At 38.4% G+C, this 26,147-nt stretch overlaps 1 protein-coding gene across 5 annotated transcripts in view; it reads right to left on the bottom strand.

The window, feature by feature from the left end:
- Positions 1–26,147, bottom strand: part of ZEB2 (zinc finger E-box binding homeobox 2) — a 171,671-nt gene that overhangs the window by 128,236 nt on the left and 17,288 nt on the right. For 3 of the 5 annotated variants that reach the window (XM_040358030.1, XM_040358033.1, XM_040358029.1), the window contains one exon: positions 15,706–15,801. The exons of 1 other annotated variant lie outside the window; for it this stretch is intronic. In XM_040358030.1, coding sequence (XP_040213964.1) covers positions 15,706–15,801 — 96 coding nt within the window. The remainder of the gene's footprint in view (positions 1–15,705; positions 15,802–26,147) is intronic. One more of the 5 variants, XM_040358031.1, reaches the window with a different exon arrangement.

Genomic DNA, 26,147 nt, shown 5'->3' with positions numbered 1-26,147 from the left:
CTGACTGGCACCATTCACAATCACAATCTTGATTCAGCAGATTGTCATCGCTAGAGGTGACCTCATAATAAACACAAGTCCATCCTGTACGCCAGACAATGGACAGTGGCGCAGAAAAAAAAACAGTTGACAAATAGTGGAGATCGACCAGCAGCTGTAACAGAACAATAAAATAAGTATTCCTGTTTGCTGTACTCTTCCCATTTTGAGAGAGAAAGAAAAAGCGAGTTATATATATATATATATATATATATATATATACACAATGTATTTATTTTATATATATATATATATATATATATATATATATATATATATATGTAAAAAAATATCCGATGGTTGTCACTGCACACAAATCATGGATAAAACATGGGTGCACAGAAAAGACTGTAGTGCATAAATAAACCAAAAAATAGAGTGGCGCCCATGGGTCTTGAAAGGTGAACGCACAATGGCGGTTTAATTTGCCTTTTCGACTAGCTTGTGCCTTGTTGAAATGTTGAATTAAACCGCCATCGTGTGTTCACCTTTTAAAACCTGTGTATGCTCTTTTTTGGTCTATATATATATATATATATATATATATATATATATATATAGAGAGAGAGAGAGAGAGAGAGATATCAAGATATATACACACATTATATGTATATAGATAATATTACGTATCTATAAACTATAAACAAAGTAGCTGGAAAACAATATACACGAAATCAGCTAATTTCTATAGTAGTTAGTTACATAGTTACATAGTAGGTGAGGTTGAAAAAAGACACAAGTCCATCAAGTCCAACCTATGTGTGTGATTATATGTCAGTATTACATTGTATATCCCTGTATGTTGTGGTCATTCAGGTGCTTATCTAATATTTTTGACTGACCTGAACAGAGGTCACCTCAACCTGATAGAAAACCTTTGGGATTAGTTAGAGCCTTCGCCAACATCAGTGCCTTATCTCACAAATGCGCTTCTGGAAGAATGGTCAAACATTCCCATAGACACACTCCTAAACCTTGTGGACAGCCTTTCCAGAAGAGTTAAAGCTGCAAAGGGTGGACCAACGCAATATTGAACCCTACGGATGAAGACTGGGATACCATTACATTTCAAGTGTGTGCAAAGGCAAGTGTCCCAAAACCTTTGACAATATAGTGAACATGTGCACATTTCACTGTACAGTCTCAAAATCCTGACCATCTTGTTATAAGGATATTGCCACGTTTTTACAAATTAGGCTTTGCAGCTGAGATTAAAGAGAGCCTGTGTCATATTGGAGGTACCAATTTTTTTTGGTGTGGCCATTGTTTCAAAGAACGCCATGAGAACTCGCTAGTTCCATGAAAACTCATTGGCTGGATAGGAGTTAAGCCTTCACTCTGTCTCGGTGAACAAGGATTACTGGCTTCCACAATTCTTCTCAGGTGTATACAATTGCTTCCTTTGAAATTAATCTTTCAAAGAACAGACAAGTACCCGCCAACGGAGGAAAGTAACAAGTCTTTGTACAATGCAAATGAATCAAGTATTAGGAAATATCCAGTAAAGACAGTGAAATAATCTGTAAAGAGATATATCCCTGAGCCGCTTTGCTTTAGTAAATGAAACTACTTTGCCTTTTGAAATATGTAATTATATTTAGAAGGGAAGAGGGGTATTTAATCTTGAGTGAAGTGCTCCAGGCCGCCTTGGTGAAGTTCCCTGTTACGTAAAAACCACTTTAGACATAATGGAGGATTATAAACTGACTATGTGGACAATTGGGGTCAGGTTTGGTAGAAATCAAGGTGATCTTCAATTAAGAAGCTGCGAGTCCCATTGCTCAGATTTTTTTTTCCAGCAGAAAAGTGAGACAACATAATATATAGCATTTTGGGTTTAACCCGAGTCTAGCTTTTGGCACTCTTAGGTTAAATAAATAGAAGCAGGACCATAAGAAGAAAAAATACAAAAAACAATGTTCTAACCCAGGGGTCTCTATACTTTCTAACCAAAGGGGTGGTATACTGCCCTATAGGTGTTAGGGGGCCGGACTGTGGCCAGTGGGAGTAGAAAATTATATTAGTGGAAAGAATAGTCTCCAATTGAAGGCATCAGTGAGAAGAATAGTGTACCATCTTTGGCGTCAGTAAGAAGAATAGTGTCCCATCTTTGGCATCAGTGAGAAGACTAGTGTCCCATCTTTGGCGTCAGTGAAAAGAATAGTGTCCCATCTTTGGCGTCAGTGAGAAGAATAGGGTCCCATCTTTGGCGTCAGTGAGAAGAATAGTGTCCCATCTTTGGCGTCAGTGAGAAGAATAGTGTCCCATCTTTGGCATCAGTGAGAAGAATAGTGTCCCATCTTTGGCATCAGTGAGAAGACTAGTGTCCTATCTTTGGCATCAGTGAAAAGAATAGTGTCCTATCTTTGGCATCACTGAGAAGAATAGTATCCCATCTTTGGCTTCAGTGAGAAGACTAGTGTCCCATTTTTGGCGTCAGTGAGAAGAATAGTTTCCCTTTGTTGGTGTCGGTGGAAGATAATTGCCTCATCATTGGTGTCAGTGGGAGGAATAGTGGCCCCATTGTTGGTGTCAGTGGGAGGAATAATGTCCCATTGTTGGTGTCAGTTGGAGGAATATTTCCTCACCATTAGTGCCAGTGGGAGGAATATTACCACATCTTTGGTATCAGTGGAGAGAATTGTGCCTCATCATTGGTGTCAGTGGGAGGCATATCGCCTCATATCAGTGGGAAAAATACTGTCCTAAAGGCCAAATTAAAGCAAGCAAAGGGCCATATCTTGCCCCATTGTGTACTTAAAGGTGGAGAATGCCTGTAATGGGCATTATAGGGTGCAAGAAGGAGGCCTCAGTATAATAATTCAATATAACATTCCGATGAATAGGAACTTGCAATCTAATCACAGTGCCTAGGAAAGATTAACATAGCATCCTCTACCACAATTTGTTCTGTACCCACAACCCTTGCAGAATTGTAGTCAATCAGAGCAAGAGGAGACACTGGAACTATGGTTTTCGGAAGGCTTTCAAGGAATGAATAAAACAAATCTCTGAGCAGACTCAAGCAGCACCCAGCAATGCTGAAACTACAAATCACGAGCATAGTGCAGCTCAGCATAGTATGCAATGGACATGACTGAGTCCTTAATATAATAATCCAGACATAGAGAACGCTAGAGAAACTTTAGTATAATAATTTGGCCACAGTGGGCATCAACAGTGCTATGTAATTAAGCCACAGTGGGCGATGTACAAAGTTGCAATGACAGAATTGCTTAACTGTATACTATAATTTACACGTTAAGATGCTGTTCAAGTCTGAATCTGCAAATCCAGTCTAAAACTTTCAGTAGATGAACAGATTTCTCATTCTCATTCTCATTCAAGATCTAACCCTGCCATCAAGGCCCGTAGCAACATTTCTCTCCAGCACAGTTGACCTTCCTGGGAAGCTCATATCCGGTACAGGAAGTGTACCCTTTTCTTTGGAGAAAAGAGAGCAACCATTAAGAGGTCTGAAGCCTCGTACACACGACCGAGGAACTCGATGGGCGAAACACATCGTTTTCCTCGTCGAGTTCCTTGTTAGGCTGTCGAGGAACTCGACAAGGCAAGTTTCTCCATTCCCGTCGAGAAAATAGAGAACTTTCTCTCTTTTTGGCTCGTCGAGTTTCTCGACAGTTTCCTTGACGAAAATGTACACACGACCAGTTTCCTCGGCAAAAAAATATCTCCCAGCAAGTTTCTTGCTGGTTTTTGCCGAGAAACTCGGTCATGTGTACGAGGCCTGAGAGATTTTCAAACATATTAGGAGATCTCTGGTTATAATAGTAAATAGTTCCATTTGCTCAGTAGTGAACCCCGACATGGACACTACTTGAACTGCTTGCATTACTCACATCAATACTGGAGTTGCTGAAAAGTCTACATACATAAAGAAGTAGGAAAATAACCAAATAAAAAAATATAAGTACAAATCTACATTTAATTATATGGATAATAAAAATGTACATATATAATATATTTATAGGAATATGTTTAATTAAAAATATACATATATAATATTCTATCTATCAATCTATTTTAAAACATGCTTTAAAATCGAACCGATGGACCGCTGCCCAATCGGTCCAAACCAATGGTTAGTAGAGAAAGCATTGGTTCAAAACCCGGGCATGCTCAGAATCAAGTCGACGCATGCTTGAAAGCATCGAACTTCGTTTTTTTCAGCACGTCGTGTGTTTTACGTCACCGCGTTCTGACCCGATCGGTTTTTGGAACGATGGTGTGTACGCACGTCAGACCACTTCAGCGGTGAACCGATGGAAACGGCCCGTCGGACCATTCTCATCGGTTTGGATCGACCGTGTGTGCGCGGCCTTAGGCGTTAATCTGACAGTCCTGACTCTTGGGCGGAGAAGAACGAAGCGCTAGCGTTCTAATAATCTTGCCAAACTACTAGGTAATAAAATAAAACCATCTGATAATAAGACCTCTCGGCTGCCAGCTTTTAGATTTGTGTTATTAAATAATATGGACTTTTTTTTCATGTGAAATCAATAAGCATTCAATTAATGAATTAGTTTTTATCAGGAGCACGGAGCTGTGTCAAGTGCATTAAACGTAAGAAGAGAAACACTTTCTAAGCGTGAAGCGTACGCTCGTCCAGGTCAGCAGGATTTGAATAATTTTATTCAACGTACAGTATACCAGTCTTTGCTTAGCTTTGAATCTTCAGTTAGAGGGTTTTTTGTTTTTTTTGGTCAGTAGGTAATAAGGCAAAAAGCAAAGTGAAGTCAATCACAGCAACCATTCATAAATAACCGCCACAGTTAATAAATAAAATTGCGTATTTAGGGCCCAATTGAACTCTTGGTTATATTTGGGTAAATACATAGCAGGTGCATCAAAACAGTCTACAAATTCTTACAGTTGGGTTTCTTTGGAAAGCAGACACAACCTGGGTAGAAAAGCCTATCCCCTGCCAGCATGCTGTAGAAAAGGAGCTTTGCTCTATGCATGTGGAAGCAGTGGTCTTTCTTCAGAGGTCAGACATGCCCTTGGCTGAGTCTGTGCTAAGTCACGTTCCCTGCTGATTGGAGACCTCTAGCTTTGACTCAGCAGGGGGCATGTTGTACTACTGATGAGAGACCACCGCTGCCTCACACAGAGAAAGAGTCCTTCTTTACAGCATGCTGGCAGGGAACACACTTTTCTACCCAAGCTGTGGCTGACCATCATAAGTCAGCTGCAGAAATAAAGTTGCCAGATTTTGAAGGTTTCCATTGTACAACCAGTTCAGAATGTTCAAAGATGGCACGCAACAATCTATACAACAAAGCGCACTACTGGAAATGAAAACGTACATTTTTTTTTCTTAGAAACATATTTTAACTGAAATGTCTGCAAAGCAAAAGTGACAAAAATGTGTCATTTATCAAATGATGTATTTCTAGGGGATAAAAGTGCCGCCCCGAGGAATCCAGCGCGCGTCTTTTTCTCCCGTTCAACAGATGGATCAGCAACAAGTTGCAGTCTAGAGTAGGCCCTCTGGCAGCACGACTGGGATAATTACAAATTATGGCACTTCTGGTGGGGAAAGGGAGACATTTTTGTCACCCTTTTCATTTTTTGTTAAGTTGGCGTGTACATCACGCTGTGCGGGAATGCGCTGCAAGGGTTAAAAGCGATCCCCTACGGTTTTTGCATATGGAAATAATCTCCTATTAGGCCGGAGCCGGAATCCTCGTTCGCGACAGAAAAAGAGCGCTCCTCGGAAGCAGACAATCAATGCACAGCGCGCTCTACATATATCACAGCGTTATTAATGTACATTCTGTTTTATATTGTAGTATTTCATGGGAAGCCTTGTTGGTTTTAATGAACACTCAAAAAAAATGACTCGAGCCATTTTCATCGTATTAAAATCAGTCAATTTGAGGCAAGTGAACTGAAAAGGTAATGAGGACCGTTAGGCGACTTAAATAGCCTAGAAGACATTTGACTGTTTTCCCTTAAAATAAATGTTTGGGGACTCTTCCTTTTCTGGATTGGCATCTGATGGCAAAGGCAATATATATAGGCAATCTTAAAGGGTATGTAAAGCCTAACAATGAACTTTTATTTTTTGCTCCCTTTTGGCATGTTAAGTAAACCATCAAAAGTGTTCTGATATATTAGTTTGATAAGTGCAAAAAAAAAGTTGATCCTGCCCAGATATCTCTGAAGATTAAAGGACCCTTCCTTTCTATGTTATGGAGAAGAAGACAGAAGAAGCTTTTTGGTGTTCTGCCTTAGGCCTCGTACACACGACAGAGTTTCTCGGCAGAATTCGGCGAGAAACTCGGTCAGAGCCGGATTCTGCCGAGAAACTCTGTCGTCTGTACACTTTTGGCCCGATGGAGCCCCGAGGAACTCGTCGAGAAAATAGAGAACATGTTCTCTATTTTCTTGTTGTTCTATGGGAGAAGGCGGCCCACCGAGCTCCTCGGCGGCTTCATCCCTGAACTCGACGAGGAACTCGATGTGTTTGGCACGTCGAGTTCCTCTGTCGTGTGTACGAGGCCTTAGGCTTCATGTACACTACAGCTCCTAAACTTGAGTTTAGGAGCTTTTGGTGTTTTTTTTTGCCAAAGCTTCCAAACTGGTGTCATTGGAAGGAATTGTGACCCATCATTGATGTCATTGGGCCCCATTGTTGTTGTCATTAGAAGGAACTGTGCCCCATTGTTGATGTAATAGGTCGGAACTGTGCTCCATCCTTGGTGTCATTGGGAGATATCATGCCCCATCGCTGGTGTCATTGGGAGCATTTGTGCCCCATCATAGGAGTCATTGGTCCTCATTGTTGGTGTCATTAGGAGGAGCTGTGCCTCATTGTTGATGTAATTGGTTGGAATTTTGCCCCATCTTTAGTGTCATTGGGAGGAATTGTGTGCCATCACTGGTGTCATTGGGAGGAATTGTGTCCCATCATTGGTGTCATCGGGCCCCATTATTGGTGTAATTGGGAGTAATTGTGCCCTTCATCGGTCTCAGTGAATGAAATAGTGCCCCAAGGGACAGATAAAAGCAAGCAAAGGGCTGAATTTGGCCCCAGGGCCACAGTTTGGAGACCACTGCTCTAAACTATTGCATTTATCCTTTTGAAAACCCAGTATAAAGGAAACATAATTGGTCTAACCAATCATTTTTTATTAGTTTTTTGCATAATAATTCTTTGAGGTCCACTAAACTATGGGTATGGTAAGGTTATGCCTTTTACCTACATGCTTTGTTCTAAAAAGGTGTTCTTTTTTCTCATCTCAGAAAGTCTAAAGGTATGCAAGAATCTAACAATCGGCGGTTTTGCCTGTAACTTTTGTGCTTGAAATACTGTGCTTCTGCGGCTTTGAAAAAAAAAAAAAAACGACATGCTGTCAATACATGCTGGTATGTAACTCCGCTACAGCAGGAGGCTCCAAGTTTTCCAGCATCAACCCCACCACACGTGTATTAGTTTTGACTGTAGCGAATGCAGGGGGAAAAAAATCTATTTTATACGAAGGAGCCCTAGACTGCTTACATGAGATTGTACCAAGCAGTTTAAAGAAAGCATATTACATGAGCTGCACGTCTCTGTCCTGGTCTGCTCTTGTTACTCTTAGGTGAAAACTTGAAAACTTTCATCAATTTCATCGTCAACTTTGCAAAAGCAGAGCCTGAGCGAAAATTCCCAACTCCACTTCATCTTTTCAGAAAGAGGAAAACGCGTATCAGCAGAATTTGCGCTCTCTCTTCATTTCATTTATAAATGACAAAAACTACGCTATTATATATTATTAATTTCTGCTGTTCTTCGACTCCGCTCTGCAGCGCTGATCCGCGATGGGAGAGTGGTGTAATTATGTTCTGCTAGGGCACCCATCCGTTTCCTTTCAAAAAATGTATCAGATCCTTAATCACTCTGCCCTTCTGGGTGAGCAGGAGCGAGCATGGCGGAACACAAACAGGGTCCGTTAGTTTACACAGGAACACCTGCTTAGCGTGACAGCTGATGTCACTCAGCAAGAGCCACACAGCAAGCAAAAATATCAACAACAGCGGAGGAGAACTTAGCTTAAACACGGCAGTAAAACAGTCAGCACCGTCATTACAATTATAACTGGACGTTAATCTCGTCTTGTATAGAGCAACTGCAGTCACGTGCAGTCGAGTAAGGGCAAAGCTTCACGTGTGATTTGTGAAAATCCATTATGATTATCAACATTTTGCTACAAGAGTTATCCAAGTAAAAAAAAAAAAATAGAGTAGCGAGTAGAAGGTAGTCAAGCGCTGGGGGCATACCATTGCTAATTTAGGGAGTCCCGACGCGAGATTCCTAAGGCAGCGTCTCTTCTAAATGCAGCCCTGACCACACTGTCTAAGGGGAGGTTTTAACTTTTCTGTTATTGGTGTTTGTGTTGGGAAACCCAGCACCCTGGTGGATGTGCCCAAAACGGCATTGTTCATTCCTGTGGTTTTCAGATTCTGCCCTTTCGCTAACCACTGGAGACTGTCTATAGTTCCCCTAAATCAGGAGGGATCACTTCTAAACAGGAATGTCTAAAGTTCCCACAACTTTTGCCAACCACTACATCTTCCTTAAACAGAGGTTCAACGACTTGGACGAGGCAGTAGAGCGTTTTAAGGCATGCTCCTCATGTTTTTTGAATAGTATACAAAAGAAGGCAAAGCTTTAAAAATGCAAAAGGTACATTTAGTAGTCTTATTTTAAAGACTGATTGTTAAACCAATGATATTTTTAGGATGTAAGAAATCTTTTGGCAAGCTAACAAAGAGTGTTAGAGTAATTTTATATGGTGGGAAGAGACCGTGATTAAGGGGCTAATCAAATATACAATCTTTTTCTAAAAGGGAAATACCTATCTTTAAGCATGCCTATTCTCAACCAAAGTGAACCTTGGAATCCCAGGGTTTGCCAAGAGGTTGCTAGTGGTTCCTTGAGCTGTGGCTGATTGACCTCCCATGTAATGGTACCTATGTAGTTCCAGAGCCAACACCATGTGGCAGAGGCATCGGGACACTAATTATCATTTTAGCCATCTGTAAGGGGAGCATTTTTCCCACTGGCCACCAATGAATTCATTTTAGCAAGGGTTCTCTGAGACCTAAACATTATTTCAAGGATCATCTGGGGTAAAAAGGTTGAGAAAGACTGTTTTAGGGGGTGAAAGGTTTTCTCTTTTCATTGTTAGCTGGACACGAAAATAGCAAATGATCTTTGTACAGTTATACAACAGTTGCATGTTGTTGTTAATCTGAATACATTGTCCTAGTCCAGTGATGGCGAACCTTGACACCCTAGATGTTTTAGAACTACATTTCCCATGCTGCTCAACTACATTGCAGAGTGCATGAGCATCATGGGAAATGTAGTTCCAAAACATCTGGGGTGCCAAGGTTGCCCATCATTGTGACCTATTCTGATGAGAAGGAAACCAAAAATTTTCTAAAACACATTAATCTGGAAAAACTGTTTGTCCAGCACATGCATACAATCACCTAGTAACCCTAAAAAGACAGATATCTGTTTCAGTCTATCATGGCTATGTATGTGTTCCGTTTGGTACTGACCTTTACATTTTCTACTGGTTTCAAAATATATAATCAAGTTATTTGGTAATTTGGTGTTCCATATACATTACACACATACACACACACATATATATATATATATATATATATATATATATATATATATATATATATATATATATATAACATTTTATATCAAAGAGATGGCCTACTACTTTACTAGATGGTGTATACTTTCCCGCAGCTGGAAATTTCCATATTATTTCAATTACCAAATAACTTGATAACTTGATATTTATATACAGTAGATATAGATAAATAAAATAAATGTCATGCCTTGTAGGTGGCAACGATAGGGTTTGTTCATATGCTTTGAATTACATCAGATACTAACAAGCTTGATGAACATATCAGGAAACAACATGGCTACCAACATGCCCACAAGATCAATTGGTTTACTTTGGACATTAAAGAACTAACATCAAAACTTCTCCTTATTTTTTTTTTCAAATACACATTCAGAGAGAGGGGCGGATATGATGGAGCTTTTCTTGTTCTCTGATATGACGCCTTGAAGGGAAAAAAAATGATACTTTCAGTTGCAGCCCACATAGGACAAAATGGCATTCCTGTTTTTTGATGCTACCAATGGGTACATCGACGGAAAGAGATGAATGGATTCTTACCAGTAGTGGAAATGAAAGGTTTTGCCTAAATACGGGAAGCTCGGGACAAAATGTCATACCTTTACATCTGTCAAACATGGACGTATTTCTAGCTTAATGAATGGCATGCGTGATTACAGTACATGACATTGGTACATCACAGTTCCAATCATACACTAATGCTGTTGATTTTTTTTTTTCTGTAAATACTACCCTTTGCTTTTGGTTTTCACAGATGTACAAGCTATGTTCGATGAGAACAAAGACTGCACATTTTAACACAAATCTAAGCCTTTGTAATGAGCTATGCAATGCAGCTGTAAGTGCAGCTGCAATTTAAAAAAAAATGTTCTTTTAATGTCCAGCTGGTCCCATGCTTTAATAAAATTGACATATTGATTCCTTTGAATTTACAGATGCCTATTTCATAAACTCTATCTCCAAAGCTTAGGCATCTTCAGAGCAGTCATTTTTTTTCCTCCAAATGGATCAATTATGTGCCCACGTAATCCTTTTACCTGTGAAATCCATGCATACTTTTCCCATTTGCCTGCGCTCCCAGGCGGACAAACCAGCATTATGTCCGCATAAACAAACAGAGCATTTCCCAGATGTTGGGGATTGTTTTCAAACTGGAAGGCTGTCTCTTGGGTCACTTTTTGAATCATAGATAGTATTGCTCTTCCTTCATGTAACCTCTATATGTAAGTTAAACTGATAACCGCCAATGTTATGGATTCTCAGAAGAATCATGTATTGTTGAGGACCCTCCCCCCTTCCAAGAATGCCTAGCTTTCTCTGGCTTTCCATAAGTATCTAGCTATTACTCCCTAACCACAATCATAGATGTTGTAACCTGTTGTTCACCAATAAAACAAACTTTTGTCTTCTTAAGTAAACATCTCAGTTGCTCATACACCACAGCCAATAAACAGTAAGAATGGCTAGCTAGGGTGTCACAAAGATAAGGTCACAAGGAAATGTTGTAAGGTATCTTGCAGGTTGCGGAGTTTGATGTGGACTCATTTGAAAGCAGGATAAAAAGGGAGGCCGAAGCGACTTAATTGATGTTGCGCTGCATTTTTTTAACCCGATAATAAAACAATATCAGCTGGGATGGGATTTCATCTGATAGACACCTCCAGATTCTTTTCTTAAAGCTTTCACATTGTACATGAGGCCCAAAGTGTTTAACGTTTTCGTTTTCACAACTGAGTAATGTCCGTGATCATTTTTTAATTTGCAATAACAGTTACATTTTTAAGACAAGCTTTTGTGAGCCTATGCCTTCTTTCGGTCTGAAAGAGAAGAAGGTTATAGAACCCTGAAAGCTTGTCATGAAAATGTAACTGTCAATGAAAAATAATGAGTATCACAGACAGTACTTAGTATAGTTGCAAGCACACTAATATGGCTACATTACCTTAAACCAGCCTTTCTCAACCGGAGGAACTCTTAAAATACACTTTCCAGTCTCATTGAACCCCTGCTAAAAAATACTGTATCTACAACCCATTATACAGCAGTGTGATAGCCAGTGGGAAGAATGCTTCCTACACTTGTGGTCATTGGGAAGAATTACCCTCTTACAGAAAGCTAAAAAGATCAATGGTGTCAGTGGAGACATATCTGAGAGGCAGAAATTGCTCATTGCTCAAGGAACCACTAGGAACCTCGGGAGGAACCCTGGTTGAAAAACCCTGCGGTAAACATTCTATTATAGAACGATGATTTTAAGATGTAAGTCACAACAGCCAAAACGAAATTATCCTAAACAACAGTAGCCTCAAAGCCCAAATCTTTACTTTGATCATAAACTTATTTACACCCAATCTATATTGTTGCTGTCTAACTGGGTCCATAAGGACCATGAACTTGCCACTATCTATGGATTTTTCCAATTATGTTTTAATACTAAATTAGGACATTAATTTTTTAGCAAAACTGATGCTTGCTGCAGTTCCTGGCATGAATATCAAGGACAAAAGACAAATGACCTAGCTGTTAACCTTTTGGGTATCTGCAGCTTACAATACTGACCTCTTGAGATCTCTGATGGGCTCCCTAGTACTTTGGTCAACCAGTTTTCTAAAGGCCATTATTAAATTAGTTTTTGCAATAACAGACAGAGCTCCACAAGAAATCATATGGCAAAACGATAGAAAACTAAATAACAATATGTACATACATATAACATATACATGTACATACATATAACAGATAACAAGTAATAGGTTGTGGCTTGTACTGAATAAAAATGATTAGCTTCATCACACGACAAACACCAAATTATTTCTAGACTATGAGATGAATATGAGAAGAACTACGGCAGAATACAGTGTTAATAAACTCAACAACTTAGATGACTCAACTTGATTTTAAAACTTTGGAGCGTGAAAAACTGTTTAGGTTCATATTAACAACATGACACTGTGATATAGTGATGTCAGACAATGATGTCACGCAAACATTCTCTAGACTGGCCATGAAGGTGGTGGAAAAATAACTCACGGAGAACAAGTATAAGTCATACATAATTTGTGCCAACCAAACAGATGTAAAATGGAACAAACACATGTAAACACATGGGAGCAAGAAAGCTGATTCGTAGATGATATCTACAGCCAACAAAATAAAAGAAGCCATTTAAAAAGGCAGGATCTGCAAACACAAAAGGCTAACCTATAATAAATAATGCATGAATAGACTTAGACTTTTCCAGCGCAAACTAAAAAGTACAGGAATCCATAGGAACAAATCAAAATGCATGATCTAGAGCAGTGTTTCCCAACTCCAGTCCTCAAGGCACACCAACAGGTCATGTTTTCAGGCTTTCCATTATTTTGCACAGGTGATTTGATCAGTTTCACTGCCTTAGTAATTACCACAGCCGTTTCATCTAAGGGAAATCCTGAAAACATGACCTGTTGGTGTGCCTTGAGGACTGGAGTTGGGAAACACTGATCTAGAGCAGGGATATGCAATTAGCGGACCTCCAGCTGTTGAAGAACTACAAGTCCCCATGAGGCATAGCAAGATTCTGACAGCCACAAGCATGACACCCAGAGGCAGAGGCATGATGGGACTTGTAGTTTTTTCAACAACTGGAGGTCCACTAATTGCATATCCCTGATCTAGAGACTTGATTTTAGTATATGTAGACCTGATTGGCTGCAATGGATTACTGTACTTTGCCCTTTACCTTTAGCATTGCTTTACCATATAATATCAAATCTGTCTAGAAGAAGATCAGACTATACAGTAGACAACAGTAACTTGCACCAGAAGATTGAATAGCTTCTGTGGCAGCACCGATCATTCTCATCAATGACTCTTTAAAAAAACAATGCAAACACATCTACAAGTAGGCCTCATTTACTAAACTGTCTGAAAGAAATGCCTGGCATATCCATAACAGTCTGCCAGGCTCTTTGTCTATGTGGTCACCTATGCTGAAGGTATGGAACTGTAAATCTGAATGACCATTACTGGCAACGCAGACACTTTAATGAATGAGGCCTAGTCAATATTGTTTAATACAAAGTTAAGTGAGTATGTTCAAAGTACCATATCCTATAGCAATCATTCAACCTTACGAATACAGCAACCTAATTTTTGATGGGTCACTATGGGTTACTGCACTTTGCCTTTGGCCAGTGCACTCTCAACAGTTTTTATTTCTTTTAATGTCTGATATGTTATAGTAAACTGCCCGCCTGCTGACTGTGCGACCCAAGTTACTTGTCTGTCAGATACAGGCCAAAAAAAAAAAGAAAAATACAGAACGTTGGAAATTATTTTCAAATTACCTCAATATTTTGCAAACATTTTCACCTGCATGCTGGGAACACCGAGGAGGGGCAGGGTGGCAGTTGTGCATTTATTTCCACATCCTCTGCTGAATTCATTTATAAATTACCTCATCACTGACTGAAATTAACACTGATTCTTACAGGCAATTTCTCAATTTCCAATGCTAATTACATTTTTTTTACTTTTAAATTCCGTACCACCTGTTTTGGGCAAGACATCTTAGGCAGCGAGACCACATTTAATCACAATTTTAATTAACCGCCCCGTAGATGTGGAAAAGAAGCAATTATAATGTAGATGAATGATGATTTTTTTCCCATGGAATTGTTTTGTTTCCCCGTGTGTTGATTGTTGAACAGCACACAAATACAGTAACTGTGGATTTTTTTTTTTTTTATCATTGTAATTTCATTTCAATTGTTAAAAAAAAAAAAAAAAAAGATTGGTTATAAATGAGATCATCTGTTTACAAATTGATTGATTTTGTAAATTTACAGGGTGCATGTATCTCACAATGAACTACCTGATATGAAAAATGGCTCTGGACTTGATCTACATCAATTTTAATCTTTGAGTTTATATCAATCCTTTTTTTGCTGTATTTTGGAAATAGGAAGCCATGACCTTAAAAATACATTTAAAAAAATGCCCAAAATTTGTTACAATGTTTCCAAGGAGGAGAATGTAGATTAATAGAGTTTTTATTTCAGGAATTGGGAATATCTTGAAGTTATACTTTGGTCAAAATTAGAGTAGTGAACAAGGTTACTATATTGTCTCCTAGATTGTAAGCTCTAATGACTAGGGCCCTCTAAATCCTCCTGTATTGAACTGTATTGTAACTGTACTGTCTGCCCTCATGTCGTAAAGTGCTGCGTAAACTGTTGACGCTGTATAAATCCTATAAATTAAAAATAATAATAATAATAATAATAATAATAATTGTTGTTGTTATTTATTTAGGTGTTTTCCCACCCTCTCTATTTTTAACCCCCTACCCTTTTTTTTTCTTTTTCTTTTTATTATGGTTGGAAATGAACTTATGGTTGGAAATGAAATTATTTGAGGTCATGATGTACTGATAAAACTTGAACAAAAGAATATATTTTAAAAACAATTGCTCTCATCACTTTGATTTGCGTGCACAATCGAGAAATGATATCTGAAATATGAGCTAAAATTCTGTAGAGAAGACTGAAAACCGAAGGAATTATTGCCAACATATGGGCCCCATGCACTTGAATGCTCTGCTATGGGCCTACCCTGCCTGTGAGTTATTGCATGTAATGATCTCACAGCTTGCATGTAAGTTCCATAGAGAAACATCATCACTACTAGCAGACTTAAATAGTCTTCTTGTCTTGAAATTAAGAAAGAAAGAAAAAAAAAAACACTGCTCCTTTCGGAGTGATGTGTAAAAAGAAAAAAAAAAAACACAGTGCTTATTTATAGATTGGAAGACAGATACTGACAAGATAAAACAATTAATGCTTCCTCAGGGACGTCAATCTCATAGCTCTAATTACAAAAAGATTTATAACAGTTATGATAACCAACGCAAACATTTAAAAGGAATTGTCATAACAGGAGGCGACTGTGCATAAAAAAAAAAAAAAAATTAAAACAAGGGTACACTGGGAAAAGGACCTACTATTCTGTGAATCTGTCCTCTTACATATATGTGGCAGTCGTTCTGGGAGAAGGGGTAGGTCCTGCACATCTGTGTCAATGTCTAATGTAAGTCCTCCTTTTTTCAAGCAAGGGAAAAAAACAAGAGGTGATTTAAACAGATGAAATGGCATGCTATTCAAACAGACACATGCACACACAGAACTAAGAACTAGTTAATTCTCACTGTATTGAATAGAACTTTAATTAAACGCATTATGACTTGTGACAGATACAGGCAACTAAGGTTCTACAAGGCACCCAATGCTGCTCATACAATGACTTTTTTTTCAAATTCATGAGCAAAGTTTTGAAAAATTAACGATAATAATTTTAGGATGACCCATTCCAACATAGCGTTAGTCATTAGAATGAGTAAAAGAAACTTCCTAGTGCGCTGGGAAGTTTCCATCAATAGGAACTTAATCTGTTCTAAAGGTAATGATTGGCTTAGCTTCTCAAACAATTCCCATGAACAGACATTATTGGTTTAAAAAAAACAATATAAAATTGCAGAAAGTTTGGCATCGATGCCTTTGGTATCATTTGATCCTTTAGGCAGATCAGATTGGTTTGTTTTGCTGGATTACAATTTTTAGTGTGTATCAAGATGTTGTTGATACGGCTTTATGCATACAATTTCAGCTCAAAAGCTTTTCATATATATATATATATATATATATATATATATATATATATATATATATATATATATGTGTGTAATATTAGTAATATTAATATATATATATAAATATATATACACACACATATATACACACAGACACACACACATATATATATAACATATATATATATATATATATATATATATATATATATATATATATATATATATATATTTATATATATATTTATTTTATATAAAAGATAATATTCAGTCAGATGCTCCAACACCATATTAGGAAAAAAAATCTATATATTTTTCACAACAAATTTCTAAAGAACCTTTATCTTTTTCAACTAGCACAGTACAAAATGTTGCGTTCTGAGCAAGGTTCCAATGTCAGTTCCTGTCTTGTAACATTGGCCAGATCTACAGCGCTTAAATAAGACATTTGCAATATCTCCTATACATCACGGCCATTAGAAACATCATTACTATTTGATCACATGCAGAATGCAACTTAAGTGAAAGATTTCAGAAGTCTGCAGGGAGGGGAGGATGGACCAGTGCTGTTTTATGTTAACTCTAAAAGATGAACATCTGTCTTTGCAGCCCTCCTCTGCTAATGGGGTCTGTAGGTTAATACAGTGAAAGGGGTCCAGCTTTTGCGCTTCTTTGGAAAGGGGGGGGGGGAGCTACCGACAAAATAATTATAACAGTTTCACGAGATTTAGTTTAGGAAACAATAAGATAGAAAAGAGGAAATGGATACATGAGGCTCATTCTGACTTTGATTTTCGGATCCTGGAGAGTCACAACACTATTACTATTATAGCCCATTTGATAAAAAATTATGTAAAGAGCAAAACCTTTACTTATGAGCACGTTAAAAGTTTAGAAAGAACCAGTGTGCAGTTTGTGGCTGAGGCTACATGTTTAATCGCTGGTAAATGATGGATTTAACCCCCTGTTGTCGACTGCTTGATTTACCATATCATGTTTTCGATTGTAAAAGTTGTCAATGAAGGGTTAATCACCTTCGAACAAGCGATTAATATCTCACACGTGTTTAGTCATATAAGTGAAAAGCGCAATGCCATGCAAAGGACAGTAGCATACAGTAACCAATCAGACTTTAGTGGTCAATTTAGAACAGTCTGATCCTAAAAGATGATTGGCTGCTGTGGGATATAGTACTTTGATCATAATGTCCCTGTGGGCTCGGGCTACATCTATGTTGGTCTAGGAAGATATGGAGAAAAAAAATGTCCAAACTTTACCAGTTTTTGCTTTTTGCTTATTTCTTTCATTTAGATGGGTATAGGGGCCATTTTTTCTCGAATATGGTTGATTCACTGTATATACAAATCACTGACCCAATTTAAAAAAATCACTTGGTTTGGGCTATGTCTTTTTTTTATGGTCTACTAAAACAATGTGCAGCAAAAGGGCTGGCAGTTATCTTTAGGAGTACGACTCCACAAGACCTTATTTGATTCTGATCCTCAGCTTGGCCTAACCTATCTTATAACGTGCAGTTGATGGAAGGACCTTCTCCAAAAAGAAGAAGAAGAGCATGTTGAAATGACTTTCTGTGTCCAACAATGAGCTATTTTGAGTCTTACAAGTGCTTAGATTCTAACATACGTTTAACCCTTACTTGGCCCAATAAGGACAACTAATTTTAACCACAACCCTCCAAGCTTGGCCAACTATGGTGGAAAGGAGGTCGAATTAATGGTGCTTCATAGATCTGAAATGAAGGTTTGAATACCAAACTTCCAAATGATTATCCTTTAAGAATATACAGTAATACCTTGGATTATGAGCATAATGTGTTCCAGGAGCATGTTTGTAATCCAAAGCACTCGTATATCAAAGCTAGTTTTGCCATAGAAAAAAAAAAACTCTGATGATTTGTTCCACAACCACTGCTGGTGTATGAAGTACTGCATGTGGCCAGAGGTGCAGGGGCACTGCTGATGCTTGGAGACGCTCAGAGACACTATTGACACTTTTGGGTGCTTCGCCTGCCCCACCCAACTGGGAGCATCTCCAAGTTCTCCAGCGCCCCCGACCTCTGGTCACCTACAGTAATACATACACCAGCGGCTTGAGTACTGCTTGTCTTGCGAGACAGTGCTCGCAAATCAAGTCCGGATTTAAAAAAAATATATAGCTCGTCTTGCGAAACACTAACGCCATACTCGCAAACCAAGGTATCGCTGTATATGTATAGAAAAGTGCATTGCTTCATCTTTTATCTGCACAACCTAATATCACCATATTTATCTCAAGAGGAGAACAATTATTGGCCAGGTGAACTTAAACCAGCCAAAGGATTGTTATGCCAAGATCCTCTGGCTAGATGATACCTAACCATACAACCAAGCGCCCTTAGACATGCAAGCATCTTCTGCTCTGCAGCAGTCTGACTTGTGCAGTAAAGAAAGGGTGGCATTACCGGGTACCCATCACCCAAGTCAAATGTTACTGCGCTGTGGGTCTTAGATTTAAATTGGGCAAGTTTATCTGCATAGGAGAAACAATGCCTGAAAAGAAAAGACAATCTGCTCAGATCAGTAAAATAATTATGCTAAAGCACCATTGTGTCAACTTCCATAATGATCTTTACATCCTATAGCCATGCAACGACTGATCCATGTGTTTGCATTTATTTGTAAATCATCCCATCTTATCCACCAAATGCAGTTTTGAATTATACTTGTCAATTTAAAAGTCGAAGCAATTCTCAACGCTTGGAAATAGAGCTAACCTTTCCGGAGAAGCTTATAGGCAAATCCACTGTAGCAATAATCACTTCTAACAAATGATCAAAGAAAAAAATAAATCTTTCCTCCTAATAAGACTTTTTTTCATAAGGAAAAAAAAAATCCAATCCCCCGTTTTTTAAAATAGATAACAGCTCGGAGGCAAGTAGCAACCTAGGTATCAGAAGTTATTGTTTTATTGTTTGTTGTATGGAAATCAGAGTGATGTTCCAATTCCTGTTCTTGCTATCTTAAGACTCTAGAATAAGTTTGCTCTTGGCCTATGAAGACTCATTGTTCTGACCTAAAGTTTTTTTAATATCAAGGCGAACACGGAGTATTAGATCGGGGAGGAGGGTGTCAAGCCCATGTGCACTCGGATGGTGCCAGCATGCCATCTCTTTGCCTTTGTTCAAAGCTTAACAAAAATGGGCCGTCACACCATTTAAACTCAACAGGGCCTGTCGAATGGGTATCAACATCAGCCAATGCCTGTCACACACACACAGGGCTAAAAACTGTTTGAAAGCAAAGCTTATGTCTGCCGAAGAAGTAACACAGACTTAATAATCAACCTAATGCTAAAAAGTGCCTTAACATTTTTGGTATGAGGCAATAACGTTTTTGAGGAAATATTGCTAAACTCTTGTTAAAGTGATAACCAAATCCCTATTTTTTTACTTTTTTTATTCCCTCACCATTTTCTTACTTGTGCTGAAAATATAAAATGCTTCTGCTGCCTTTAAGAGAAAGAGAAAAAAAAAACAGAAGTCGCTTTTTTTCGCCCTCTGCTCAAGAGCGAGTTTCAGGATATCGTTGAACAAACAATAATGTAAACCGACTAACTATTCAAAGAAATGTTTATTTTATTCTGGTTTAATTAACTCTATGGAGCTTTTTGTTTTCTTTTTCTGACTGAGAAAGAGCACCCCCACCACCACCACCACTACCACCTTTAGAAAGATTAACAGGCCTTTGCAAAGGTTCGATAATAATGCTGCAAAAAGTTAAAGCAGTCTTTAAAAGACAAGGCCCAGTAAATCTGGGCAAAGCAATAAATATTTCGTCCTGCGCCCATCTTGATATGGGGCAGGCTGCCATGCACAGCAATACATGTGGGAGGGTCTTAAAATGTGGCCAAACTTTTGAGGAAGGGTAAAAAAAATAAAAAAAAAAATCTGATTTCACTTAAAGAGACAGCTGAAAAAGTCAACCAACAATTTTTCACCCAAGTCTAGACATCCCATGTCAGTTATAGTCGTTGAACTTGTAACTGAAGCCGACAACATATTAAAGGCCAATCAGAGCTTGTGAGAGTTGAAACCTTCCAGTTGATACTTTCCTTGCACTCAGAGAGTTACATGGTCTCTCTTACACTCCGATTTTGTCAGTTTATTGCCTACATTTCAGCTGTCTCTCTCTTAGTCTCTACCCTGTCAGTTTCTGGGCTGCCAATTTCAACTTGAAGCTTGACTGGGCTGATCTGATGGAAATACCTCCAGGGAATACCCAGAAACTGATGAACAGTTATGTCAAGTCGATTTTGCACCATCGGGAAAAGGTAACCTCTGAGAGACGAAAACCAACAAGGTTAAAGAGACAGGGGGCTTTTACGTGTAATATCACTGATCTACATCTTGTTCACTGTTTCCCATCCTCTTGAAATTACAGCTGTCAGAATTAGTGTAACTGCTGAAGCAAAACTGCCGTTATAAGAAAAACAGAGCAGGCATTAAAAGTAGCAGCCTAATTGCTTTAATTACAAGGGACTACTCTATTTTAACATGTTTTTTTTTTCTTTTAATGTTTTCTTTTAGATACCCAATAAGTTTCAAAAGCGAATCGGTTAAAGCCTTGTACGACATCATCACAGATGAAACATGTCAACCTTGGGAAAATACCTTTGCGTTAATACAAAGGCCAGCTACAAAATGTATTGTATGAATATCGAAATGAAAAAATAGGACTACTTAAACAAAAAAAGTTGGACAGGGTTAAAAAGTTATCTGACATCATAGCAGATATGCTACCCTTTTTGTAGCAGCGTACAAAGTCAAAAATAGATTTTTTGACCATACAAAAAACAAAAAAAAATAAAAAATTTAATTTGTTCGTAAAAATTGAGTCTCGAAATCAGTTCTTTGTCACCTTGAACAAGTCAAATTGGCTCACTCTTTTTTCAAACACTAAATTATAAGATCAATGGGAAAGGAAAACTGCATATTGAACATTAACTGTAATACCTAAAAGCACAAATATCATAAAAACTCAAACAACTTAAAAAAAAAAAGATTATTGCTTAAAGTCAGTTGAAAATAAAAAAACTGCAGTTGTGAAGAATGGCACATTGCAATTTTTTTTTCTTAAGTGTGCAACTGTAAACGGAGATGCTAATGAGCCGAGGTAGTGGAAATTAATCCTGGACCAGGGACAGAAAAAGCCATGGAGTTCGTTTCTCACCCTGGTCCCAGTGGAGGTTTTTGTTCAGTGTTACAGTTTGACAGTCCCTGAAAAATTCTAACCTCAGTTTACCTATCAAAGAATTTACTGACACGTATCAACTGGGGTCTAAACTCACAAGCCATGGCTATCTCACCCTTATTCAATGTGCAAGTGTTAAACTGCACACCTCGTACTCTTGGCTGCTTGCTTTGATACTTTATTTCCTCTTTTTAATGCTAAAATATTATCAACCAATGTGCAACACTGAGCTGTCAGGTGTCCATTCTGCTTTATCACTTCTCATGTGCAAAAAAAAAAAAAGATCACAGCTTCCGGACATTTATTTATTTAACCATCTGAGGTTCACAGGTTTAAACAGTGGGCTCTGCTAAGCATTACCTTTGAGTTAAAGCAAATTGCTGGCACTATATAAATCCTGTATAATCATAATAATAATAATAAAGAGGGAGATTTACTAAAACGGGAGCGTGCAAAATCTGGCGCAGCTCTGCAAAGAAACCAATCAGCTTCCAGGCTTTATTGTCAAAGCTTAATTGAACAAGCTGATTGGCTACCATGCACAGCTGCACCAGATTCTGTGCGCACTAGTTTTAGTAAATACCCCCCAAAGTGTATTTGCTTTTTTGGAACATATATTTGGTTAACTCCACAACTGCTGAAAGTGTAACTACGTGAGTGACTCTAATACTCATTGGCTGAACCGTCAAGGTAATTTAAGGGAATAATATCCTTAAAAGGAACCCAGCATTCAATCTCGACATGTAAAAAAAAATGTAATTCAGTGTGTACCACAAGAGGAGTGATTCAGAACTGGATTGAAGGACATGAGCACAAAAAACAGTTATTAACCATTTTCACCAACCAAAATTCTTGCTTGTTTTTATTTTTTTGGTAAAATGTATGGTGATAAATGACTACTGACAAAAACGACTCTCTTTTATTCACATTATATGATTTTTGGCCAACAGTGCCCCTATGATTTAGTTTCACTTTTTACAAAGGGCTTGACTTCCTTGATATCTGGTCTAAGCCCTGCCAAACTGCCTGTATACTGTCCAATAACTGGCTCCTAGAGTGCTCACATTGGACAAAGAGATAGCAGTTGGTCACGGCTTAGCCCAGAAGTCAGGCACCTGGTAACATTACACAAATAATAACAAATTTGCCAGGATAAGGGTTTCCAGATAACAAAGGGGCAATGCTTGCTCTTAGACAGGACTAGATTTCAACCTTTAAAATGGCAGGCAGGTTAGCTTTGAAGGAAACCTGTAACCAAAGAAACAAATCCCACTGGGTTTTAAAATAAAAAAAAATTGTATGGGGGATATTTACAAAAACTGGAGCACACAGGAGCTGTGCATAGTAACCAATCAGCTTCTATGTTTTATTGTCAAAGCTTAATTGAACAAGTTGAAGTTAGAAGCTGATTGGTTACTATGTACAGCTGCATCAGATTCTGTGTGCATCAGTTGTAGAAAATTGTTCTTATGAATCCTTTTAATAGATAACCCCCAGATTTTGGCTTATACGCATTGATGGAAAAAGTAAACCATATAGTCCGTTTTGTACATACTCCTATTAAGTTGAGAGCCACCTTGTCGTCACAGAGACATATTTGTTCTTCCTTTTCCCCTTCTAGTGCTAAATGGGATACTAGTACCAAGCCATTAATAAAGGTAATCGTATCTGTGTGACATGTTTGGGCGGCCTATGGCATTCGAGTTACCCTATGTAGTACTGATTAATGAAATGTTTGAATTGTTTCATAAAGTCTATTGACCTAAGCTTGCAATGAATCTATTACATCAGCACTTTTATTCAAAGTTATATCTAATAAATCCTGACCTCTCTTTTCCTGTTTCTAAATCTTCGTGGCATTGTTACGAAATGACCGCACCTTTCACCACATGATGTAACCTGAGTATTTCCCTTTTCTCTAGAAGATTCTAGTATCTTATACCTCTCTTCCTGTGTGGTTATCTATGACCAAATCTCCTTAGTTGTGCAGTGTAGCTCATCTTGCTTTCTGCTAGGCACTCCATGCAGCAATACTCCTTTACGTTTCAACAAAAAAGAATTTGCTTTTGTAGATTCTGACTAAAGAAATATGAAATGTAATGGGTTGCTACGGGTTATCTAGGTGTCAGTTGTGAAAAACGTAGACACAATCCAATTTCCCAAAAATCTTTCAGAAAAAAAATCCATCTATGTTTGGATCATTCGAGGGTGCATAGGTATTCCTGCGCCGGAGGGAAGGTAGAGAACAGAAATGTATCTTAGGTCCATCTTACTCCAAGCTAGGGGAGGTCTGGAGAGGTCAAGGAGAACCCACAAACATACGATCATTTCCAATTGGATCAAATTCATCTTATATTTGTGGGCATTATAGTTTGGGGTCGATAGATTTGAAGTCACCCAGTTTATCAAAAATAAGGGCAATACTGCCAGGCAAAAAAAAATCCCAAATCTGTTTGGATATTGTTAATCAAGGCTAAATGGGGGCAGTCTCCTCTTTGACCTGCAGTCTCACCTCTGAAGTAGTTATACTTAATCCTTAATATATTCCAGATGTTGTAGAGCCTCTTGGGTATTTTTTTATGCTATTGAATCTACTAAGGGTGAATACAGATGTCGAGGCAATCCAGCAGTTAATTTCACTTGCTGCTGTAAAAAAAAGAAGCCTAGAATCTGAAAGCCTATTATGGCAAACCCAAGTGGACTCAGTTTTTAGGAATTTAGATAGTTTAAGAGCTATTTATTAACTTCTGGCCTTATTCAATAAAGATTACCAATTGTTTATAGTCATGTCAAGATTAACAGCAACCAATCAGAATCCATCATTTGCTGGTTTGACTTCAACAGAGTAAATTCTGATTGGTTGCACTTAGTTAGCACTTAGGATTTTGGAAGTCTTTTGGAAAAAGGCCAAAGTATAAAGAGCAGCTGTGTGTAGGAACGCATAAAAAACAGAAATCAGCTTCCATCGATCTACCCGCTCCAAGCTTTTTTACTGCTGATTTCCGATTGGTTGCCTTGAATTAGTTCACAGCATTGCTGTTAGCTATGTAATTAAATAAGCCTACTTGCATTGCACTTACTATGAGTAGGTCAACAAAGACACATACCACACACACAAACTGCATGTAAAGTGCCGCATCAATAAACAGGCACCCACTGCCTGATCACCTATTTTCTTAAATAAATGTAGTTTCGTTTGTGTTTTATTTTTATTTCAGAAGCATTGCTTTATGCCTGATTGTTCATACGAATAACATAACACTTCATTATTGGATGATTTGACAGATGGCTTTTCTGCCAACCAGACAGTCATTGCCAGCTTGCACGGTGCCTGTGCCACCCTGGGACTTACAATGCTGGCGCCCAGGAATCACTATTACATCTGATCTAACTTGTATAAGGGCACATTAAATAGCATGGCTAATAAAGTCTTGGATTCTAGGGGAGGAATGAGGTAATATGTTTCCCTTTTCATTCGTTTGCTTCATTGCAAATCTTATCAACGGGGACGTTTCTGGCTGATTAAGGCAGTGATGTCATCAAATCTTTACGATCCAGTGGTGCAATCTCCTTTAGATTTAGCAGAAACTATCGGCTGGAGAGTGATTGTAGGGTGCCATAGATGGCTCAAATTCCTGCAATAGCCAATAATGAAGATTCCTCCATCCACATTGTTTGGCCAGTGAGCTGAACAAGAGAACTCAAGTTGTGTAGCAGACTTAACGTTGGGAGGGATATTACCCCTTCCCCAGGTATATGGTATAAAACACTGGCCGAATAGGGAGGGAAGTGATTGGGGGGAGCAGATCCCAGTTGTGTGACAATGAGAAGTTTTTGTAGATCTGTCCACCAATTTGCAGACATGAAGTCATGTCAATGTTTGCTTTTGTAGCAAGGGGCTATAATTCAGCTGTGGGCATATGCAAGCACATCTGACACTCACTGCATTCACATTACTACACCCTACACTGCAAGATCATCACAAGAGATGTACAAATTGGATGAGGTGCTTATTAAAATGAAAGCAAAAATGAGCATCCCTCAACAAAATTCCTCTTACATAAATCTGTGCATGTATAGGCAAAAACAATTACCAAAAAAAAAAACTGATTTAGGAAATTCGATTTCAATTGACATGCCAATTTTGTGCATTCTAGAACCTGAAGCTGATCCATCCATGAATCCTTATGACCAGGAAGGTTGTAAGCCATAGACTCCTGCCTTTGCAGTACTAGGGTCCTTGATTTGAATGCCAACCAAAACACTACCTGCATGGAGTCTGCATGTTCTCCCTGCCGTTGCATGGGTTCCCTCTGGGTACTCCAGTTTCCTCTTAAACTCCAAAGACATGCTGGTAGGTTAATTGGCTCCTGTCTATATTGTCCACATCTGAGATAGGGACCTTAGATTGTAAGCTCCTTGAGTGCAGGGACTGATGTGATTGTACAATATGTTCAGTGCTGCATAACTTGTCGAGACAATAACTGTCTATAATAACAGAAAAAGAAGTAGCAGCAACAGCTGCTGTAATGGTTACATGGTCTAGCT

Source organism: Rana temporaria, chromosome 6 (assembly GCF_905171775.1).
Source record: "Rana temporaria chromosome 6, aRanTem1.1, whole genome shotgun sequence".
NCBI lineage: Eukaryota > Metazoa > Chordata > Amphibia > Anura > Ranidae > Rana > Rana temporaria.
Note: the sequence above shows the minus strand (reverse complement) of the source record. Positions and strands in the feature narration are given on the sequence as shown.